This window comes from Triturus cristatus, chromosome 5_2 (assembly GCF_964204655.1).
Source record: "Triturus cristatus chromosome 5_2, aTriCri1.1, whole genome shotgun sequence".
In the NCBI taxonomy this organism is placed as follows: domain Eukaryota; kingdom Metazoa; phylum Chordata; class Amphibia; order Caudata; family Salamandridae; genus Triturus; species Triturus cristatus.
The window spans coordinates 883326907-883345869 of NC_140588.1; the positions used below are offsets into that span (position 1 = coordinate 883326907).

At 45.7% G+C, this 18963-nt stretch overlaps 1 protein-coding gene across 3 annotated transcripts in view; it reads right to left on the bottom strand.

The window, feature by feature from the left end:
- Positions 1–734: 734 nt before the first annotated feature.
- CD99L2 (CD99 molecule like 2) overlaps positions 735–18963 on the bottom strand; it is a 495976-nt gene continuing 477747 nt past the window's right edge. For all 3 annotated transcript variants that reach the window (XM_085608025.1, XM_085608023.1, XM_085608022.1), the window contains one exon: positions 735–1428. In XM_085608025.1, coding sequence (XP_085464151.1) covers positions 1364–1428 — 65 coding nt within the window. In that variant the 3' untranslated portion in view covers positions 735–1363. The remainder of the gene's footprint in view (positions 1429–18963) is intronic.

Sequence of the window (18963 nt, forward strand, 5' to 3'; positions counted from 1 at the left end):
TAGTAACTTGTGCATTACATTGGTACTTGTGACAATACCAACAAACGACTGTCTAAAAGCAGCACTCATTCCAGGTCCTCCCCCCTAAAAATGTGGGTGGAAGTGATGACATTATAGAATTCTAAACAATCCATGACCGGTGAACAATTAAACATTTGAACAACTAGCGAGGCACAATTTTCCACTGTGGAAAGGCTGATGTAGGAGGACAATTCAAGTAATGCTATGCTACCAACAGTAGAGTTTCAAATAATCCAGGATACTCAGTAATTATTATGAGGCACTCGAAATAGTCTGCTTAATAACTCAAAGTCTATCTACAGAGCTAACAATGCCAGAGCAAACCACAATAGTAACTGGTTACCTAACCAGCTTGATATTAACTGCTTTCTCAGAAAGGCCTCGTTATTGAAGGCGCCCCAGGATGAATAGCCTTCAAATATCCTTCCTAATATACGATAAAGCCATTTGTCTCATAAATATCAGATTGGGCTTATGTATGCACAAGGAGTAAAACAACAGGCTGCATGTGTGTCCTACCTTCTGACAAAGCTAGTCAAGGGTGGCTCTGGTTACCCTAGAAGAATTGTGTGACTACTTGGATGCTGAGTCCCCTTAGATTAAACTGCATTACTGTACATATTGATTTGTTTAGATACTTCATTAAATCTCATGTGCCCACACACATTTAGCAAAATTAATATTTTATCACATTTAGACAGGTGCTAAGTGAATGTACTAGCAATATGTTTATTTGTGCACTCATTTTTTGCATGATACGGAGCATGCGCACATTCATCATGTAGAAGCCAAGAGCCACCAAACAACATTTAACATTTTCATAATTCCATTTTTGTGAAAACTTCATACAAGCATGATTTAATGTACCTGCCTGCAGTGTCTTATTGTAGCACTGTTTTGTGTCGTGCGCACTTACTTTTGCTGTATCACCTTGCAACTGTTGCACAAACTTGCAAAAAGCACCGATTCACAAATTGCATTTTGTTCATTTTAGTGAGGATAGTCCATGGGCTCAGTGACTTTGGTAATTCATACACAAAATTACCCGCGCAACTTCCTTTTAGTGCAAATCCTATAGTGAACTGTTTGTTAGAAACGTCCTTGTATTTCATCCAAGTGAGTTTGTTAAAACCGTCCTTGTTTTTCATCCAAGTGACCATTAGTCAAATGTAAACTTAAAACTCCCCCCCAAAAAAACCCTACAGTAGAGTGGAAAACTGCCAGCTTCCAACTGACCACACCGCATTAAATAGCTTAAAATCAGTATAAAATAAAAACACGACTGTAAACTGCAAGCATTGATAACCCCGGCGGCTGGGTTGCGTCGACGCTCCTTCCTGGTTTAAACCTGCGCAGTGTCTGGTTTTGGAGGCTCAGCCGATTGCGAATCCAGGGCTGTGTATTTAACTGTGAAACAAAAAGAGAAAAAGGGTTACGAATAAATATTGCATAATATTTAATAAGTTCATCCGTTTTTTTCAATTACTACTATATTCTATTACTCAAGTACCTCCGAGACTGCACTTGAAGTCTAATTTGATTGTGATTTCGAACATTCAATTACGTGTTCCAACTGAAGGCATACCATGAAAAGGAAAATAAACAGTATATACATATATCCCAATCCACATATTTCAAAACATTCTTAAAATCAGCAATATAATCTGAAGGGTGGAGGTGGAAAGAAACAAGCAACACGGACAAGGATGGGAGTGAGAAGGTAAGAAGCAGCATGTGGGGAAGGGAAGAAGCAACATGTACATGAATATTAAAGAAAACAGTACCTGAATCACAGCAAAAAATAGATGGACAGCAGAAAGACACTAATCAAACTAAACTACATTAAAGCTTCTCCTGATCTCTTAGGATTCAGAAAATCTCTCAAGACCTGGTACATTAATTCTCCTTATTAGGCCTTCCTAACTTAGTATAAGATTGCCTTCCAGCGATCAGCGCCAAGACACCCTCACGGGTAATCAAACGCCTAATAAAATTTATAACATAACAAATCATTCAGTACTTGGTCCATGTTCCAAACTAAAGAACAGGAAGTGACATCGGCAAGCCCTGCCCAATTAGGATGGAGCAACTAAGAGTGACAATGAAGCCAACAAATGGTAAGCCTTAACATGGATTTTGGCAAGCTCCATCCTCTTATAGTAAACAATACGTCTCGCAGCAACAGTACATGTGCTGTCGGCAGGCAAGACCTAAGCACGGATGATGGCATGAGCTCATGGAGGTTAAAACCACCTATTATGTATGCTAAAAGACTTGGGGGCATATTTACTAAACGTTTACGCGCCATAGCGCAGCGAATAAAGTTGCTGCACTGTGTTGGGTGAAAGAGAGCGAGCAGAACAGTGCCATATTTTCAAAGATATCACGCAGTTCTGCTCTCTTAGTACTTGTGCATTTGCGGCTGTCTATTGCCACACTGTGGTCAAGATGTTTTTTGTGCAGGAGAGGGTACCTTACTGCATGGAAAGTATTATTTGAGGCTATCTCCTCTTTGTACATGTGCTGCAGAATGCAGCACACATGCAAAGGGTAAATAAAGAAGAAATATATGTGGAGAACAATTGGAAACTGAGCTTTCTAACCTTGAACGTGTCCACAAATTACACCCTACAAAGCAAACTCTGCGCAATGTCACGGCACTCCGAGGTAAACTTCGGGCTATCTACAATAATAGGGCTAAGCTCACGCTGCTTAAATTACGACATCTGTCCTATGCTCAAGGTAATAAAATAGGCAAACATCTCGCTAGGCAGCTAAAAGACAAGCGGGAGAGAGAGTACATAGGAGGTGTTAGGGGATCCACGGGGGCGGTTACACACAGGGACGAGGAAAAAGCTGAGATCTTTGGCTCCTTCTATGCCAACTTGTATACTGGGGAGACACTGGACTCGGAGGCCCAACAGGCACACCTTCAGTCATTGAACTTACCACAGGTTTCTGCAGAATGGAATGACCTACTTACTGCCCCTATTACTGTGGCTGACGTCACCGCCGCCATTAAAGCCTTAAAGCCCCACAAGGCTCCTGGTCCAGATGGCCACACTGCCCTCTTCTGTAAGACATTTGCCCCTGACCTCAGCCCACATCTGGCTCGTCTCTTTAACCAGATGGCGGCGGATGGCACGACCTCCGGCACTATGGCTGAAGCCGTAATCTCGGTGATACCTAAATCAGGGAAGGACCCCCAGCGATGTGCCTCATATAGACCAATTGCCCTACTTGATCTGGACGCAAAACTCTACTCCTCTATCATAGCCAAGCGACTACATGATCTTATGCCCGACCTCATTCACCCTGACCAGTCGGGGTTTATCAAAGGCCGTCAGACGCATGACAACTAACGTCGAATTATACACCTGATAGAAAAGGCCATCAGACGCCAGATACCTGTGGTTTTAGTCGGATTAGATGCCGAGAAAGCCTTTGATAGGGTTGACTGGCTGTTTTTATTCCATACCCTTACAGCATTCAGCTTTTCTTCCAAATTTCTTACCATGATTAGGGCTAACTATCTCCTCCCTCACTCTAGGGCGGTGGTTAATGGGATACAATCCTCTTCCTTTGCCCACTCGCGGGACACCCGTTAGGGTTGCCCCCTTTCCCCTCTACTTTTCGCACTCAGTATAAAACCATTGTAGTTAGCGATCAGGGCCAACCCGGAGATCCGGGGACTGCCTTTCACGGGGGAACAACATAAAATCTCCTTGTTCGTGGATGACGTGCTTATGTCCCTCTCCGATCCTGCTACGTCCCTTTCGCACCTCCAAACTGAACTGGATTGCTTTGAAGCAGAGGCAGGGTTTTAAACCAACCTCGACAAATCATATATACTCAATCTGACTCTCCCACCTTCAGAGGTCCTCAGACTCCAATCCCTTAACCCTTTACCTTGGGCCACTTCTTCCATCCAATACTTGGGGGTTCAATTAACGCCGAAAATAGAGGGGCTTTATGCTGCCAACTTCCCTCCGATCCTTACATGTGTGCCAGCGGAACTCTTGAAATGGAAACCTTTGTTTCTATCTTGGTTGGGCCGCATTCACGCCATAAAAGTGACACTTCTTCCTAGGCTCCTTTATCTATTTCATGCTCTACCCATAGAGCTGGAGGGAGACTTCTTTAGAAGAATAAAGACTGATAGTTCGCTTCATTTGGCAGGGGGGACGCGCCCGCTTCTCCTACTTCGTCGCTCTTGGGGGGAGGGGGAGGGTTGGACTTCCTGACATGCACCTATATTACAAAGCGGCTCAGCTAAGAGTCTTGGTGGAATGGTCTAAACCGGAATCTGATCAACACTGGTTACATATGGACCGCAGTGTGACAGAAAGGACTGTTTGGGATTTGGTTTGGCGCCCCAAACAGGACCGCCCCAAGAATACGTACATCAGCACGCCCACACGCACCACCTTAAGGGTCTGGGACTCTGTTAAGGGAGACGATAGATGGACTTCGTTCCCCTCGCCTTTTACGCCGCTTCACTTCAATCCGGCATTCCCCCCGGCCTTTTATGAGGGACCCTTTGACACCTGGAGGAGAGGAGGTTGCCTAGCATTGACGCACTTGTTTCATAATTTTGTTCCCCTCACTTTTGACGCCTGTAAGCAGGATTTTGACGTAGGCAATACAGAAAGGTACCACTATACCCAATTGATGCACTGGGCCCTCACTCCTAAGGTTCGGGATGTCGCTACCCGTCCCCTTACAAAAAGCCTTTCTTACTAAGGCCACCTCCATGAATGGGAGGGATTTCTTTCATTTACAGCTTCCTCCTCAAAACTACGCTATCCCCGCGCCCTCACTATATATGTCGATGTGGGAATGTTTGATACAACGCCCTATTTCAGATGGGGAATGGTCGCATCTGTGGTCTGACATTACACGATTCAACCGCTCCTCGGAGCTCAGGGAGGCGCACTTGAAGACTATGATGGACTGGTACCTGCACCCGTCCAAGCTTAGTCAGATCTTCCGCACCGCTTCTGATAGATGCTAGAGAGGGTACAGACTACTTGGGGATTTTCGACACATTTGGTGGGACTGCCCAACTATTCGTCCCTTTTGGGAAGAAATCCTGGTGCATATAAAAGACATGCTGGGCTATCCCATCCCCACTACTATGGAGGGGGTTCTTTTGGAGCTTCGTGATGCCTCTCTGGCACATCAGACTCGGGCTGACAATATAATCATGTGGCTTTGTACTGGAGCAGCTAAGATCATCCTGGCAGCCGCTTGGAAGAGGAAGGAGGCGCCGGCTATCTCTCTCTGGCACTCTCGCCTCTGGCGACTGCTTAGTCTAGAGCGCATGTCTGATATCTTCCGGGATGACTACAAGAATTTTGAATTCAAATGGGGCCCCTTGGTCGCTTTTCTGTCACAAGGTCTTCCTTCGGCTGTTTGTCCTTCCACCATTAGATCCCTGCACCTCTTCCAATTTTGATCTGATCCCTAGTGCCATAAGGGACTCTTTTTAGTAAATGCTGCCGTCACCACGGGGAGGGTGGTGGGTGGGTATAGGGGGGGGTTTATTTCATTTCAGTTGTACATGGTTAGGGACATGATTATAGGTAAAGTGTATGCATCCGATGCAATCTCTTCCAGTTGGAAAATGCAGGGACATTGCCACCGCAGGACGCAGAAACGTCACCTATGGACCTGCCTGCTCATATTCTCTGCTCCTTGAACTTTGCCCCAGACTCCAATATTCTCAGAAACTGTAATTTTCAATTGCGCTGGCCGTTAGATAGGAGTTGGTTTCGCATTGTACATTATATGCTAATCAGCGCTTATTCCCTGTTGAATTGTACTGCTCCCCTGCGTGGGATGTCATGGTGGTATTTTTCTCGGATGTATGTTGAAAAAACTTCAATAAAAATATTTTTGACAAACATAGATATGTGGGCAAACAGGAGTCAAACAGAACATGAAATTCCAAATCCCCTTGAACTAACTACAGGACAGGAGAAAAGATGTGTGGGGAGCACTGTAATCTCCACTGCAAAACCCAGATGAAGGCGCTCCATGGGGTTTTAAAAAGGTGTTGTTGATCTAACGGATAAAGAAATTCTCTTGCGAGTTGCTGCCATTGCCAAATCGTTCAGCCAGTCATTGTGAGCAGGAGGGGCCTTTTGTTTCTATATATTCAGGATACACATCTTGGTGACTGCCAGACTGAGTCGATCCATCTTTCCTCATGACGTCAGGAAGTTCAAGGGTATCATGTAATATTACTGGTGGACGGGAAAAGTCTATATCGTGTCACTTTTCCTTTTCATTGTGGATTCAACATTTTGCCAATATATCCAGAGGGTGGATCACGACCAAACCACATTCATCATGTCTCCATTAAGATCTCCAGGAGTGGTGGCAGAACTCCGATTGGCTCACTGCAGTATTTGTTGAGATCAGTGCGAGTCATGTAACAATCTGAAGATGCTGAACTTAGGCCTTGCTTCACGAAGGATGCTGTTAGGAGTTTCTAGTAAAGTAGACAAGTCTTCATCTGTGCAATCCGTGGAGAGTTTGATTTACCATTTCCTTGAGGTACTGCCGCATTACAGTCCAGCTGTGACCCCTCTGAAGTTGCTCCTTCTCTCAAGGTAAAGATATATGGGGTAAATAGAGAAAGGCACCAGGTAAGTTACATAGTTTGGAAGGAAGACAGTGCTTCGGTTGCATCTATCTCCAGTGGTGGTCCAGGCTGACACTGAACTTACAATGGTCTGCAATGACTTGAAGGACTTGAACACCTCCCTAGTTAGTAGATGGTCAAGCAGAATTATTCCCTTCCTCAACCACTCCCTCCAGCACACTGTGTACATCAGAAAGAAGTAGCCTTCCTGAGATTGTTATTAGGAGGCAATGAAATTGATAAGACATGTACTGTGGCAGACGTCTGCACCCTTCAGAAGAACCCCTGCTGCAGTCATCGGATGCCTGTGCCCAGCCGCGAAGCAGCAGGAATCCCCTCCAGAGCACAGTAGAGTGTGCTCACCTGCATCACTCATGCTTTCTACCAAGCAACAGTGTGCTAAGCAGTTGAAGCCCTACTTGCATGGCCTCCCGTAACTCTTACCTATTGTTTGTGTGGGTGATGTTCACCAGACTAGCCTATACGCTGCATATGGGTAGAACTAGGAGTGGATCTCATCTCCCATACTGAAGAGACTGTCAAGGCTTAATGTTTGCCAGTGATGTTATCACAAGGTTAAGTTGGGGACTAGTAAAGCGAGATGACAAAATGGAGAATGAAAAAGCATACGAAGAGGGGACTACGCTGAGAAAGTTGCAGCAGGGACGGCAGACTAAGGGAGAGACAGAGGGGCATATTTACAAGCTCCTATCACCACCACAACAACGTCACTTTCAGCGATAGGGGCCTTGCCTTATTTACAAGGCAGCGTTAAGCCACTTAACGCTGCCTTGTAAAGAAGACCCCCTTTCACGCTATGCTTAACGTGAAAGGGGAGGGCAATGGGTGTTGCTGTAGGTGTTCCACCGCAACACCCATTGATTCTGACACTGCCCCTAAGTACATGGGAGGCGTAAATAGGCAGCGCCAAAATTAAAATCAAGGAAAACCTGGTCTTACCCTGGCGCAACTAGGAGAAATGTTTCATTTCTCCTTGTTTTTGCTGTTTTAATGTGTGCTGCGTTGTGCAGCACACAAGAAAACAGCAAAAGGCCAATGATTGTTTATGTACAGGAAGGTCTCCCTTCCTGAACATAAACAATATGTTTTTTTTAAAGATGTTTTGCAAATTCTATTTGTGCTACATTAAGCAGCACACATTGAAGTTACAAAACCGCATTTATAGAGTGTTTATGTGCAGGAAGGGTGACCTTCCTGCACATAAACAATCTTCCCCTGCACCCAGACACCCTGTGTTGGCGCTAGGCTGCTAAATGTAGCGCCAACGCAGGGGGAAACGCAGGGCTGCACCATATTCTTGTAAATATGGTGCAGCCTAGCGTTTCTGAAGTGGTGGAGTGAGGCGTTAAGCCAGGAAGGCTAACGCCTCACTGCGCCACTTCCCTTGTAAATATGCCCCCAGACTGTGTTGAACGAGGGCAAAAACGTTAAGGTTGTTGAAGAATGGAAGAGTTGCATCCTCTTCCTTCTCTGCATGTGGTCCCAAGCACAGGCGGTCTGTACAGTACAGACAAGGTCAGCCAAGCTTAGGGTTCTATATTGAGGTGCGAGTGGGACCTTCTGCAGTAAACGCACACGCGTATCAAGGTTGGGAAAGGAGTGCGGGCAGAGCATTCTGCTGTAGGATTCCAGGGGCTGCAGTTAGGATTGAATGCCTCATGGTCATGCAAGGCCCAGCTCCAACGCTTGGGTGAGATGGCAGAACCCTACTAGGCACAGGCACTGCAGTCGAGGATTATTGTAGTGCATGGGTGCTGGAGCAAAGGCAGTGTCGGTATCTGCACTGCATGAGTGCTGCAACTGTTGAGGGAAGTAGCCATGCTTCTGCAGTGCACAGGTACTGCACCTAAGGGCGAAAGCAAGCAGGACACACTTCTAGTTTAAAGGTGCATCATCTGGGGTTTCCGGCAGTGTATGTTAATGCAGTGCACAGCAGTGCAATGCTGCTATGCAGTATCTGAATGTGACTTACTGCAGTGGGCAGGTGTTGCAGCTGGGATGGAAAGCAGGGCATGCTTCTGCAGTGCACGGATGAAGTGGCAAGGGGTTCTGGCAGTGTATTCTCCAGGGGAACACAGGTAATGGGATGAAAGGGAAGACATGCCCCTGGGGCAGACATGTGTATTTTGTGCTACGAAAACAGTGATTAATGCCGAGTTAGCCTCCTTCCATAAGTATGTGTAATCTCATGTCATTTTGCTGTAATTTCGTATAATTACGCTACAACAAATCATGCGAGTTATACCCACCTCGAAGGTTAATTTCTCCCTTAGTCAGCAGAGGCACTACACGCACTTAGTATGTGGCACAAAACCTGATTCTCTTAAACGTCACCCATTGCTAAACCTCATAATTGGTTGTCATCGGTCACTCCTGCCCCATTAGCAGCAGAAGACTTGGGGTTCCAGCATGGAGCCAAGTAACAGCAGTGCAGAGAACTAACCCTCGAGCCTCTCACACCTACCAGTACCTCTGCTCCTTCTGCAGGGGAGGCCCGCCGGAAAAGTAACTTACATATTTCTGGATTTGAGGGATGAGGGGTAAGGGAGCTCCGAGCTGTACAGCATAAGACTTTTGACCGCTGTGACATGACTGGTAATGACACCATCTGTGCTGGAATCATCAAAAATCCACTAAACTTGCAAAGTGGAAGCTGATGGAAAGATAGAAAAAGGCTTGTAACACTACTCAAGACTTCCCACAATTCCAAGAATCTGCAATTAACAGCTAGGGCGAGAAGAAAGTCTCTGTTGAGCTTTATGCTGAACTCCAAGATACTGATGCACCCACACCAGAGAATGGATTCTGTTTAATACTTGATCCAGTTTATTCCTCAATGACCTTTATCAGAAACTCAACCCCGCTTTTCACATCCTCTCCTAGCTTTTGCATTTCTCTTGCATGAGCCTCAACAAGTTCACATACATAGTACGCACAGGCGTCGCCAAGCTTCCTTACCTCTATAACTTGCTTTTCCTCCTGGTAGAACTTCCAGCTTTATGAAGAGAGCAAAAATCTCTTTTCCTTTCTATCGCGATATGCGCCCTACTCATATCCTACACCTGAACACATGGGGAGCCACTCTTATTACTTGAGCTTAATACCCTTTGCCCCCTTTACATCCAGAGAATGATGTTTTTACTGTACCAGTGGACTTGGGCCTTTTTTTCTTGGGACTTCACCTTAGTGGCCCCTCTACTCACAATATCCAGTAACACACTTGGAGATCCCCTCAGCCTTCACCTCTGCTACTAGCTGCATTGTTGCCCAGTAGGCTGCTTGTCGGCTTCCCCCCCAAATATTTTTCCACTTCCTCCACTATACATTTGTATGTGGAACTGAGGTTGCTGAGCTTCCCCACTGCTTCTTCGGCAATTAGATTGATGATAGTTCTTAATCGTGAAACACCAGAGGGACACTGCACCACAGGTGGCATTCTTTTGAGTACTGACTTGATGGCATCCAGTGGCCTCCAGCTCAATGTGAGGGAAGAATGCCTGGTGGGCTTACAGGGAGCGCACTGTCAATGCCTCCGCCTCGCTCCATGCTAAGGTTTTGCACACAGGTGTGAATAGGATTATGCTCCCTTTATTAAAATTAATACTGCTCGAGAATGTACTTTGGTTAAAGGAAGAGACTGTAGCTGAAGTCAGATTTCAAAGGAGTGGCCCAGTCGTGCTCACGCTGGCTCTTTCGAGACCTGTCCTTACCCAGGGCTTGTGCACAAGTGCAATGCATGGCTCTGTCTGTGATCAAGGTGAAAAGCCCACCCTAAAAGGATACATGGATGTGGGAGCACCATAATAGGGTCCTGGACAGTTCCGGGGCTTGAGAGGTCTGTGTGGCCAATGGACTGCACCCTGTAAGAAACTGATAAGCTGACTAGTAGCTTATAGTCATTGATGGACGTCGATTCAGCAAAAAGCTACGACACTCTTTGACCACTCAATGACATCTCAGGAAGGGGGTAGACAAGCAAATACAGCGAGCACCTACATTTCGCCAGTATGTCTCATCTTGGAAACCGATGCAAATGTAACAAGAAAGGCAGGACGAAGCGTCTGTTTAGAGCAGGTAAGAAAACACTCGCATAATGTGTGAGGGGGAAGGGGTTACTCCACAGGAAAAATATTTTGAGTAAAAACCATAAGATTAGCAACCTGTCATAACTTATCCATGAGAGATGAACCAGACTCTGGGCTAAATCCATAATTCAAATTTCCATCAGTAGGCCAGACATGGATTAGGGTCCTTTAACCCCTGTTCCCACTGCTAAGACATGCAGCAAAAAGCCACACCTTACTTTCTTGCCACTACATCGATGGGAAAGGAAACCCAAAATACGCTTAGGTTCTTAAGACTCTCATTGTAGCATGACACACATTTTCTTCTAGCTCGTTGGAAGGGTACCCTTACTGGGAATAAAGTGATCGGCAGGTATCATACTAAGGGTATTAGATTTTGTAGCAGGATAGTCATTAAAAAGACATAGCGCACAACACAAAACATGTGTGGATAGCTGCAATTCTACACAGCTTGAACATGGAAAAAGGCAATGACCGGGAAGTAAATACTTCCAAAAGAGGTTCTTAACTGAATTTGTTTTGAGGGGGATACATGAAGGATCATGAGCTAACCATGACCACTGAGAGTCTTGCTGATAAAGACCAGGCCATTAGGTTCCTACATACATCCAAGCAAATGGACATAACTTCTATGAAAACCTACAGAACCAGTAGACACAAAGGATCAGAGTTCTGGAAACAATGCCTTCTCTTCGTTTCCATCCCAAGAAACAGGAACCTCATTTAGGCTGTGCCAAATCCTTATTAGGGCTCAAGTTAGAGGGGAATTTAAGCACTGAATTTATTTTAATTGCTTTTCTGAATTTTAAGTTAATTATTCGTAAACTCCCTTTTGTTGCAGGGTGATTTTTTCACCCTATGAATGTGCTATCTAAAATAATAAGACACTTGTGTGAAATGCACGAACTGAGTTAGAGTGGCACTTTATTCGAAGAACAAGTTCAAACATTGAATGTTAAAAGCACATTCTCAATCAACAAATAACTTATTATGCAGATCTTTATGCCCCCAGGGAATGCCTTCCGGTGTAGGTAGTCGGCCCTTTCTCGATGATTTGACGCCCAGGACCATCTCTGACGATGTGCGCGAGGAGCTGGATCTCCCGCTCACGGAAGAGGAGCTGGGTGCGGCATTGGGCGAAATGCAGCCCGGGAAGGCCCCTGGAGCCAATGGCTTCCCATGTGAATTATTTAAACGCTATTTTTTACAATTGGAACCACATTTCAGGGGAGTGGTAGAGGAGGCCAGGGAGCGAGGTTGCCTGCCCCGTGATTGGAGACACGCGGATATCGTAGTGTTTCATATGCCCGGAAGACCTCCGGATCAACATACGTCGTACCGCCCCCATCTCTCTTCTTAATGTGGAGGCTAAGGTGCTGGCCAAGGCTCTGGCCAACCGCCTTCGTACACATATTACATCTATGGTTCATCCCGATCAGGCCAGGTTTATGCCTCAGCGGTCGACCCGACACAATATTCGCCGCGCCCACGTGGCGGTGGCTACCGGCCGTGGGTTGGGGGAGCGAGCCGCGCTGTTGCTCGCGGACATGGATAGGGCCTTTGATTCCCTCAGCTGGGTGTATTTATTCGCTCTCCTCCGTAGATTACATTTTGGACCACGCTTCTTGTCCTATATATCTCTCCTATATACAGACCTGACTGCGTCGGTACGGGTGGCGGGTTCTGTCTCATCCACGTTCTCTATCAGACGGGGCACTAGGCAGGGGTGTCCGCTGTCCCCCTATTTGTTCGCCCTAGCGATGGAACCCTTGGCGTCCTGGGTACGGATCGATGCCCAAGTGACTGGTCTGGAGTGGGCGACGGGCCTGTCGGATCGCATTGCTTTATACGCGGACGTCCTCTTCTTTCTCACGGATATTGACAGGATGGGACCGCACCTTCTGCGCTTTATGCAAATCTTAAGGGAGACCTCGGGCCTATATATGAACCCTCGCAAATCTACTCTATGGGTCATTGGGGGAGGGGCAGGCCCTGGTGCCTGGGCCTCCTTTGTTCAAGTGGCCTCTGGGGGCTTGCAGTACTTAGGAGTGTTCATATCGGATTCACCACTCGTCTCATGGGAAAGGAATCTAGCCCCCGTATGGGATCGTGTGCGCGAGGATTTTAAAGTTTGGTCCCACATGCCTCAATCAATATATGGTCGGTCAGCCATCTTTAAGATGCTGTCACTTCCCCGCCTCCTTTACCAATTGCAAAACCATCCATATCCGATCTCTCCCGGATGGTTCCGATGGGTTAATGCGGGCAGTTTTTGTGGGTGGGGTGAGGCGAGAGTGGCCCAGCGGACGTGCTTTTGATCCATGTATTGTGGGGGTTTGGCAACCTCTGATATCCTGTCTTATTATATGGCCTCCCACCTATTAGTCCTCTACGAGTAGTGGTATGGGGATAGTGCGGATCTAGCCTACGCGGTCGAGAGATGTTGTATGGGGGAACACACCCTCCATACTATACTATATTCGGCGTCGTTACATAGCTCCTTGCCCCCGGCTACGAAACTTGTTTTTCAGCTATGGTGACAGGCGCTGCGGAGGACCGGGTGGCTAACTCAGGAGACTCCCCTTTGGCACAATGGGCGACTGCCACAGCTGGCTACTTTGTCAGGTTTTCGAGGCTGGGATCATATCGGTATTTCTACCCTTGGGGATGTAATGCGGGGCTCGGTTCTGAAGTCTTTTCAGGATTTCCAAAAAGACTTTCAAATGGCTAAAACCCAATTTTTCAGATACTTACAGTTCCAAAATGCTATCACTCCATATATCGAGGGGTTGGGGTCCTTGGCTGCGTTTAGTCCCATAGAGGCTAAGATATTTATGGGGGACCTACACGATCGCAAAATCTCAAAGATCTATCAGTCCTTGGTCACACATTGCTCCACCACATTACAGAGTCTTAGGGAGGTCTGGGAGGAGGACATAGGCCCGCTGGAGGAAGAGGTCTGGGTGGAGGCCCTGGCCTCCCCATGGGGGGCATCCATAGCAGTGAGCCTTCGCCTTATCCAGTTTAAATATCTTCATCGGGTCTATTTTAGGAGGACCAGGCTCTGGAGGGCGGGATTGGTGGCCTCCCCGGTGTGTCTCCGATGCCAACACGAGGAGGGCAATCTACTGCATACTATCTGTTACTGCACTGCCCTAGCACAATTTTGGCGGGGAGTTTTGTCATGCCTCTCTGAGGTGCTAGGATGGGACCTCCCCAGCTCCCCAAAGCTGGTCCTGCTACATGTGATGGATGACATAGGAGGGAACATATACATGTGCCATCTTATGCTACTGGGGTTCACCTTGGCAAAGCGGGACATTGCTAAAGCATGGAAAGCTCCGAGGGCGCTCTCGGTATCAGTTTGGAAAAATGGCATGGATTTCTGTATGGGGCTAGAAATCCCTATATTTGTGGCTAGGGGGTGCCCGCTTAAGCACTATAAAATTTGACGGCGATGGGCAGAGTATCGAGGCCTGGAGTTGGAACCCGTTTCAGTATCCAGACCCACAAACTTGGCGTCCCTCCCGGTATAGTGCATAAGTAATATTGCCTGGTGGCTGTAGGGGTACAGTATCTAGATAGCTGGGAATGTGTCCTCCGGTGCTGCTTTTGGGTAGGCGTGGGTGCGATTGGGGGGGGGGGGGGGGTTAGGGGGGGTTTGTTTCTCTTTATTTCATTGGGTACTATTGCAACTTTATTGCTCTCAATTTGTCCTATTTTGCTCTAGAAAGTGTCAAAGTCATGTCTGTATACATCTTTTTTGCAAGAGTTGCTGGGTGGCAGTGCTCTGCATTATCTTTGTTATTTGACAAATAAAATCTGTTTAAAAAAAAAAAAAAGTAGAGGGTTTTGTATAATTCTGGACTACTTTACTAAATGAGCTGCAATTCATTTTCTTTGCACGATCTCCAAAGGTAGCACGAAAACTACAGGAACTTATATCTTTTGTTATTCTGCAATACTTCCCCTAATGAAGAGGAAGGCCTTTTGTGAGATTGTCCCCCTCAAACCACCATTGAAGGGACTTCTTTACTTGATCTGTGAATCGCATCAACATGTTGAAGTTCTGAGTCACAGGAGACTAAACCTTGTGTAGATGAAGAACTAATTGATACATGTGCAGATGAGCCCCCTAGAACCATAAAAATATAGGACATATGACCATGCAATCTTAACAACATCTTTGCCACGACAAGATCCTCTGTTGTATAGCCAGTACTATGTAGCCTGGTAGAAATACCATGTTCAGATCTGTCCTGATACGAATTCCTAGGGGTAACCTGTCCATGGAAGGATCCACCTGATATCTGCCCAATTAATTTGGCACTGATGGTGTTCTAGACACTTCTGCAACGCTTGCAGGCCCTTCCCGATCTGTGTTGTGAAAGGCTTGTGCAGTAGCCAATCCTCAAAGTATGGATAAAGGCTCGAACACTGAAGATGGTACAATACCAGCAATGGTGCTACTATTTTTGTGAAGACTCATGGTGCTGATTCAAGTCCAAATGGTAGGACCCGAAATTGGAAATGGCTGTCCTGAACGCAGCCCCTCAGATATCTCTGACTGACTGTTTGGGGATAGGAATTATATGCTAGATAAACTAGAACTGACAAAGTATGGAGAAACTGATTAATGCAGTCGGTTTATGGTAGATAGGTTCCATACACCCTCCCTCCAGTTTCCAGGTTGCCTCTAGTATGCTGGCATGAGGCGCTGAAATGTATTTCGGATAGATAGGACCCGCAAATACAGAATTTATTTCTCCGATTTCCCAGAGGCAATAATACGAAACCGGGTGAGCTGCATTCAATGGTTTCGTCTCCGGACAGGCGAAAGAGTGCTCATTACAACACTGCCCATTAACAAATTTTCCTGCGACAGAGTGACCTTTCACCCCCGGTTCAGTTTGTGTCCAGATGGATGTAACACTATCGGCGATCCACGGAGGTTTCCTTAAAGCCCCCAGTCCTGATGAGGCCCAGAGGAAACGGGCTGAAACGCATCAACTTGATAGATATAAGAAGCCCTTACAATTTTGACTCTTATAAATAGGAAATTGACCACACCATCTAAATAGGAAAAGGGGTTGAGACTCATTATTACCCCAATTGGTGTTGGCATAAGGGTTATCTCGATGATACGGGTTACAAATCATAGTTGTTCAAAAACATTGTTTATCGGTGCCCCATAAAAACCTAGGGCAACAAGGATTCTGTTTGTAAAAACAAATTTTTCATGTATGTCAAATTTATTTGTATGTAATTGTCAGTACAATTTTTTGTATTGATTTTTCTGTATCATAACTTTGTGTATTATTCATTTTAATGTAAATGTAGATATTTGATATGCTTTTTAGCAAATATATGCATAGAGATAAAAATCTGGATATCAGACCAGACCTTTTGAAGAGAATATTTCTCCATTGAGGGATTAATTAAGGTTTCCTTCAGGTTCACAAACTACTTTTGTTGGTTGATCAATTCCGCCGCATCAAGTTTTTTGTTCTTTTGCTGAAATGAATTAAGTGTCATGGTGTCCCCATTACGGTTACCCCATTATGGCACGGTTCATGGTTCCTGTACATGTCAAGACTCCCCCGGTTTGCCTAGTGGGACCTAACTGGAATATCCACCCTGGATGATATATGGTCTTGTGACCACATCAAATCATTTGAAGACCTCAAGACAGCATTCTCACTCCACACTTCTCAGTTTTTTACACTATCTCTGACCAAGATATGCTCTCTCATATCACAGAGATAAACTGATGGGTGTCCAAGGTTACAACTTACTGGTGACAAAAGACTGCTAGAACAATCAGGAAAAAAATGATATTTCCAGACTCTAAAGAGCCCTGGTGACCAACGCCCCTTACCTTCTGTTAAAACGGAGGCTTAAGTGGGAATGGGATTTGGGCGGGTTGGGGTACGATAAGTGGACTGCGACTCTGATGGTCCCATGGTCCTTGGCTGTATCCTCTCGCCTGCATCTAGTTCAATTTAAGTACCTTCATATTTACTACTACGCACCAAAACATTGGCGTATAGGAAGGACTCTGCACCTTAATTGAACCAAATGCAATTTAATGAAGGGTCACCTATTTCATATTATTTAGATTTGATTTGGATCACATACTGGCACAAGATATGCTCAGTCCTCGGCAGCGTACTAGGTCGACCAATGACACCAGAAGGATAAGTTACTTTTACCTGTAATCCTAGTTCTCTTCCAGGGGTATCCTCATCAAAGTCATAAGCACTGAATATTCCCGCCCACGTGCGGGGACCCCGGAAATGATAAAATTATATATGAAAAACACATATATATACAGCTCTGTATATGTATAAACATATATTATTTTTTCCAAGCAAATGCAGCCCCCATAGTAGGCTAGACAATGTAGATATAAATATCCAATAACACACCATAGGTATAATAATATACCTAAATCTCTTTTTTTTTTTTTTAATGTGGTAAAAACTCATGAGAAAGAAAAGAAAACACTGTGCAAAACACAGATCCATAAAAAATTGTTAGCCTGCAGGCTGCATTGCAATACAATACCATAGAGACTGAAAAGCCTTGTACAGGTAAAAACTGGCACCGTGCCTTTAAGGCAGCCCTGATTCCAATATCCCATCATGCCTCAGGGGTGACAGTTGGGTCAGTTGTTCTTTCCGGCTCCTTCAGTCAGGACCCTGGGGTGACAGTTGGGTCAGTTATTCTTTGTGGGACCGTAGTCCTAAACACAAAGATATACTTCTTCCATATTTAAGAATACAGTCCTCTCATTTGCCTGGGGAGGCGGGTGGGTTGCTTATGACTTTGATGAGGATACCCCTGGAAGAGAACTAGGATTACAGGTAAGTAACTTATCCTTCTCTTCCAGGGGATCCTCATCAATAGTCATAAGCACTGAATAGAATAGCAAGCCCATCTTCCACCGCAGGCAAATGAGAACTGCACTATACATTGAAGATAACAACCGAAATAATCAGTTGTTGAACAGATTCCTCAAGGAGGCTTGCCCTACTTGAGTGTCTGCTCTGGTGTCCGAGTCCAGACAATAATGTCTCGTGAATGTATGGACAGATCTCCAAGTAGCTGCTTTACAGATCTCGGAGAGTGGGACATTATTGAGAAACGCAGCAGTAGCCGCTTTCCCTCGTGTGGAATGTGCCTTAGGTAGAGGCCACAACGGTTTCTGAGCTAATTGGTAAGCTAATTTAATGCTTGACACAATCCATCTGGCAATAGAACGTTTAGATGCTGCAAAACCTGTACGGACAGCACCATAGTTCACAAACAGTTGGTCAGAGTAAAATTTGAGAACTCGTTTAACATCCAAAGAATGCAACGCCCTCTCAGCTGGCGAGGAGGGATTGGGAAAGAAAGTTGGTAGTGAGATAGACTGATTCACATGAAAATCGGACACCACCTTAGGTAAAAATGAAGGATGAGTTCTCATCACCACCCTATTAAGGTGAAAAACCGTATAGGGTTCTTTTGAGCAGAGGGCCTGTATTTCACTCACCCTATGTGCTGAGGTGATAGCTACCAAGAAGGCTGCTTTCCACGTAAGGTGCTGTAATGTAGCCTTATGTATGGGTTCGAAAGGTGGACTCATAAGCTTTGAAAGAACCAGATTCAGCTCCCAAGGAGGCGAGGGAGGCCTCACTGGGGGGTAAACCTTCTTGAGTCCCTGCAAAAAATCTTTTACCACTTGAATCTTAAGAATGATTTTTGAGATGGAGAGCGCCTATAGGCCGTAATGGCCGCCAGTTGCACTTTGATGGAGGAGAATTTTAACCCCACCCTGGCTAAGTGAAGCAGATAGGGTAATATCACTTCTCCTTGACATTTAGTAGGATTATGATGATTTTGAATACACCAAAAATAAAATCTCTTCCACTTAGAGAAGTATGAGTGTCTCGTAGAAGGCCTCCTAGCTTCCTTCAATATGGTCATACATTCCTGGGGTAGGTTTAAATGACCATACTGGAGGACTTCAGGAGCCATGCTGTTAAGCTCAGCGAGGGAAGGTTGGGATGGTAAATCCTCCCCTGCATCTTGGTTAGCAAGTCCGGCCTGCACGGCAGACGCTTGTGCGGCCGGATCGATAGGTGAAGGAGATCTGGGTACCACCACTGCCTCGGCCAGTCCGGTGCTATTAAGATCATCTTG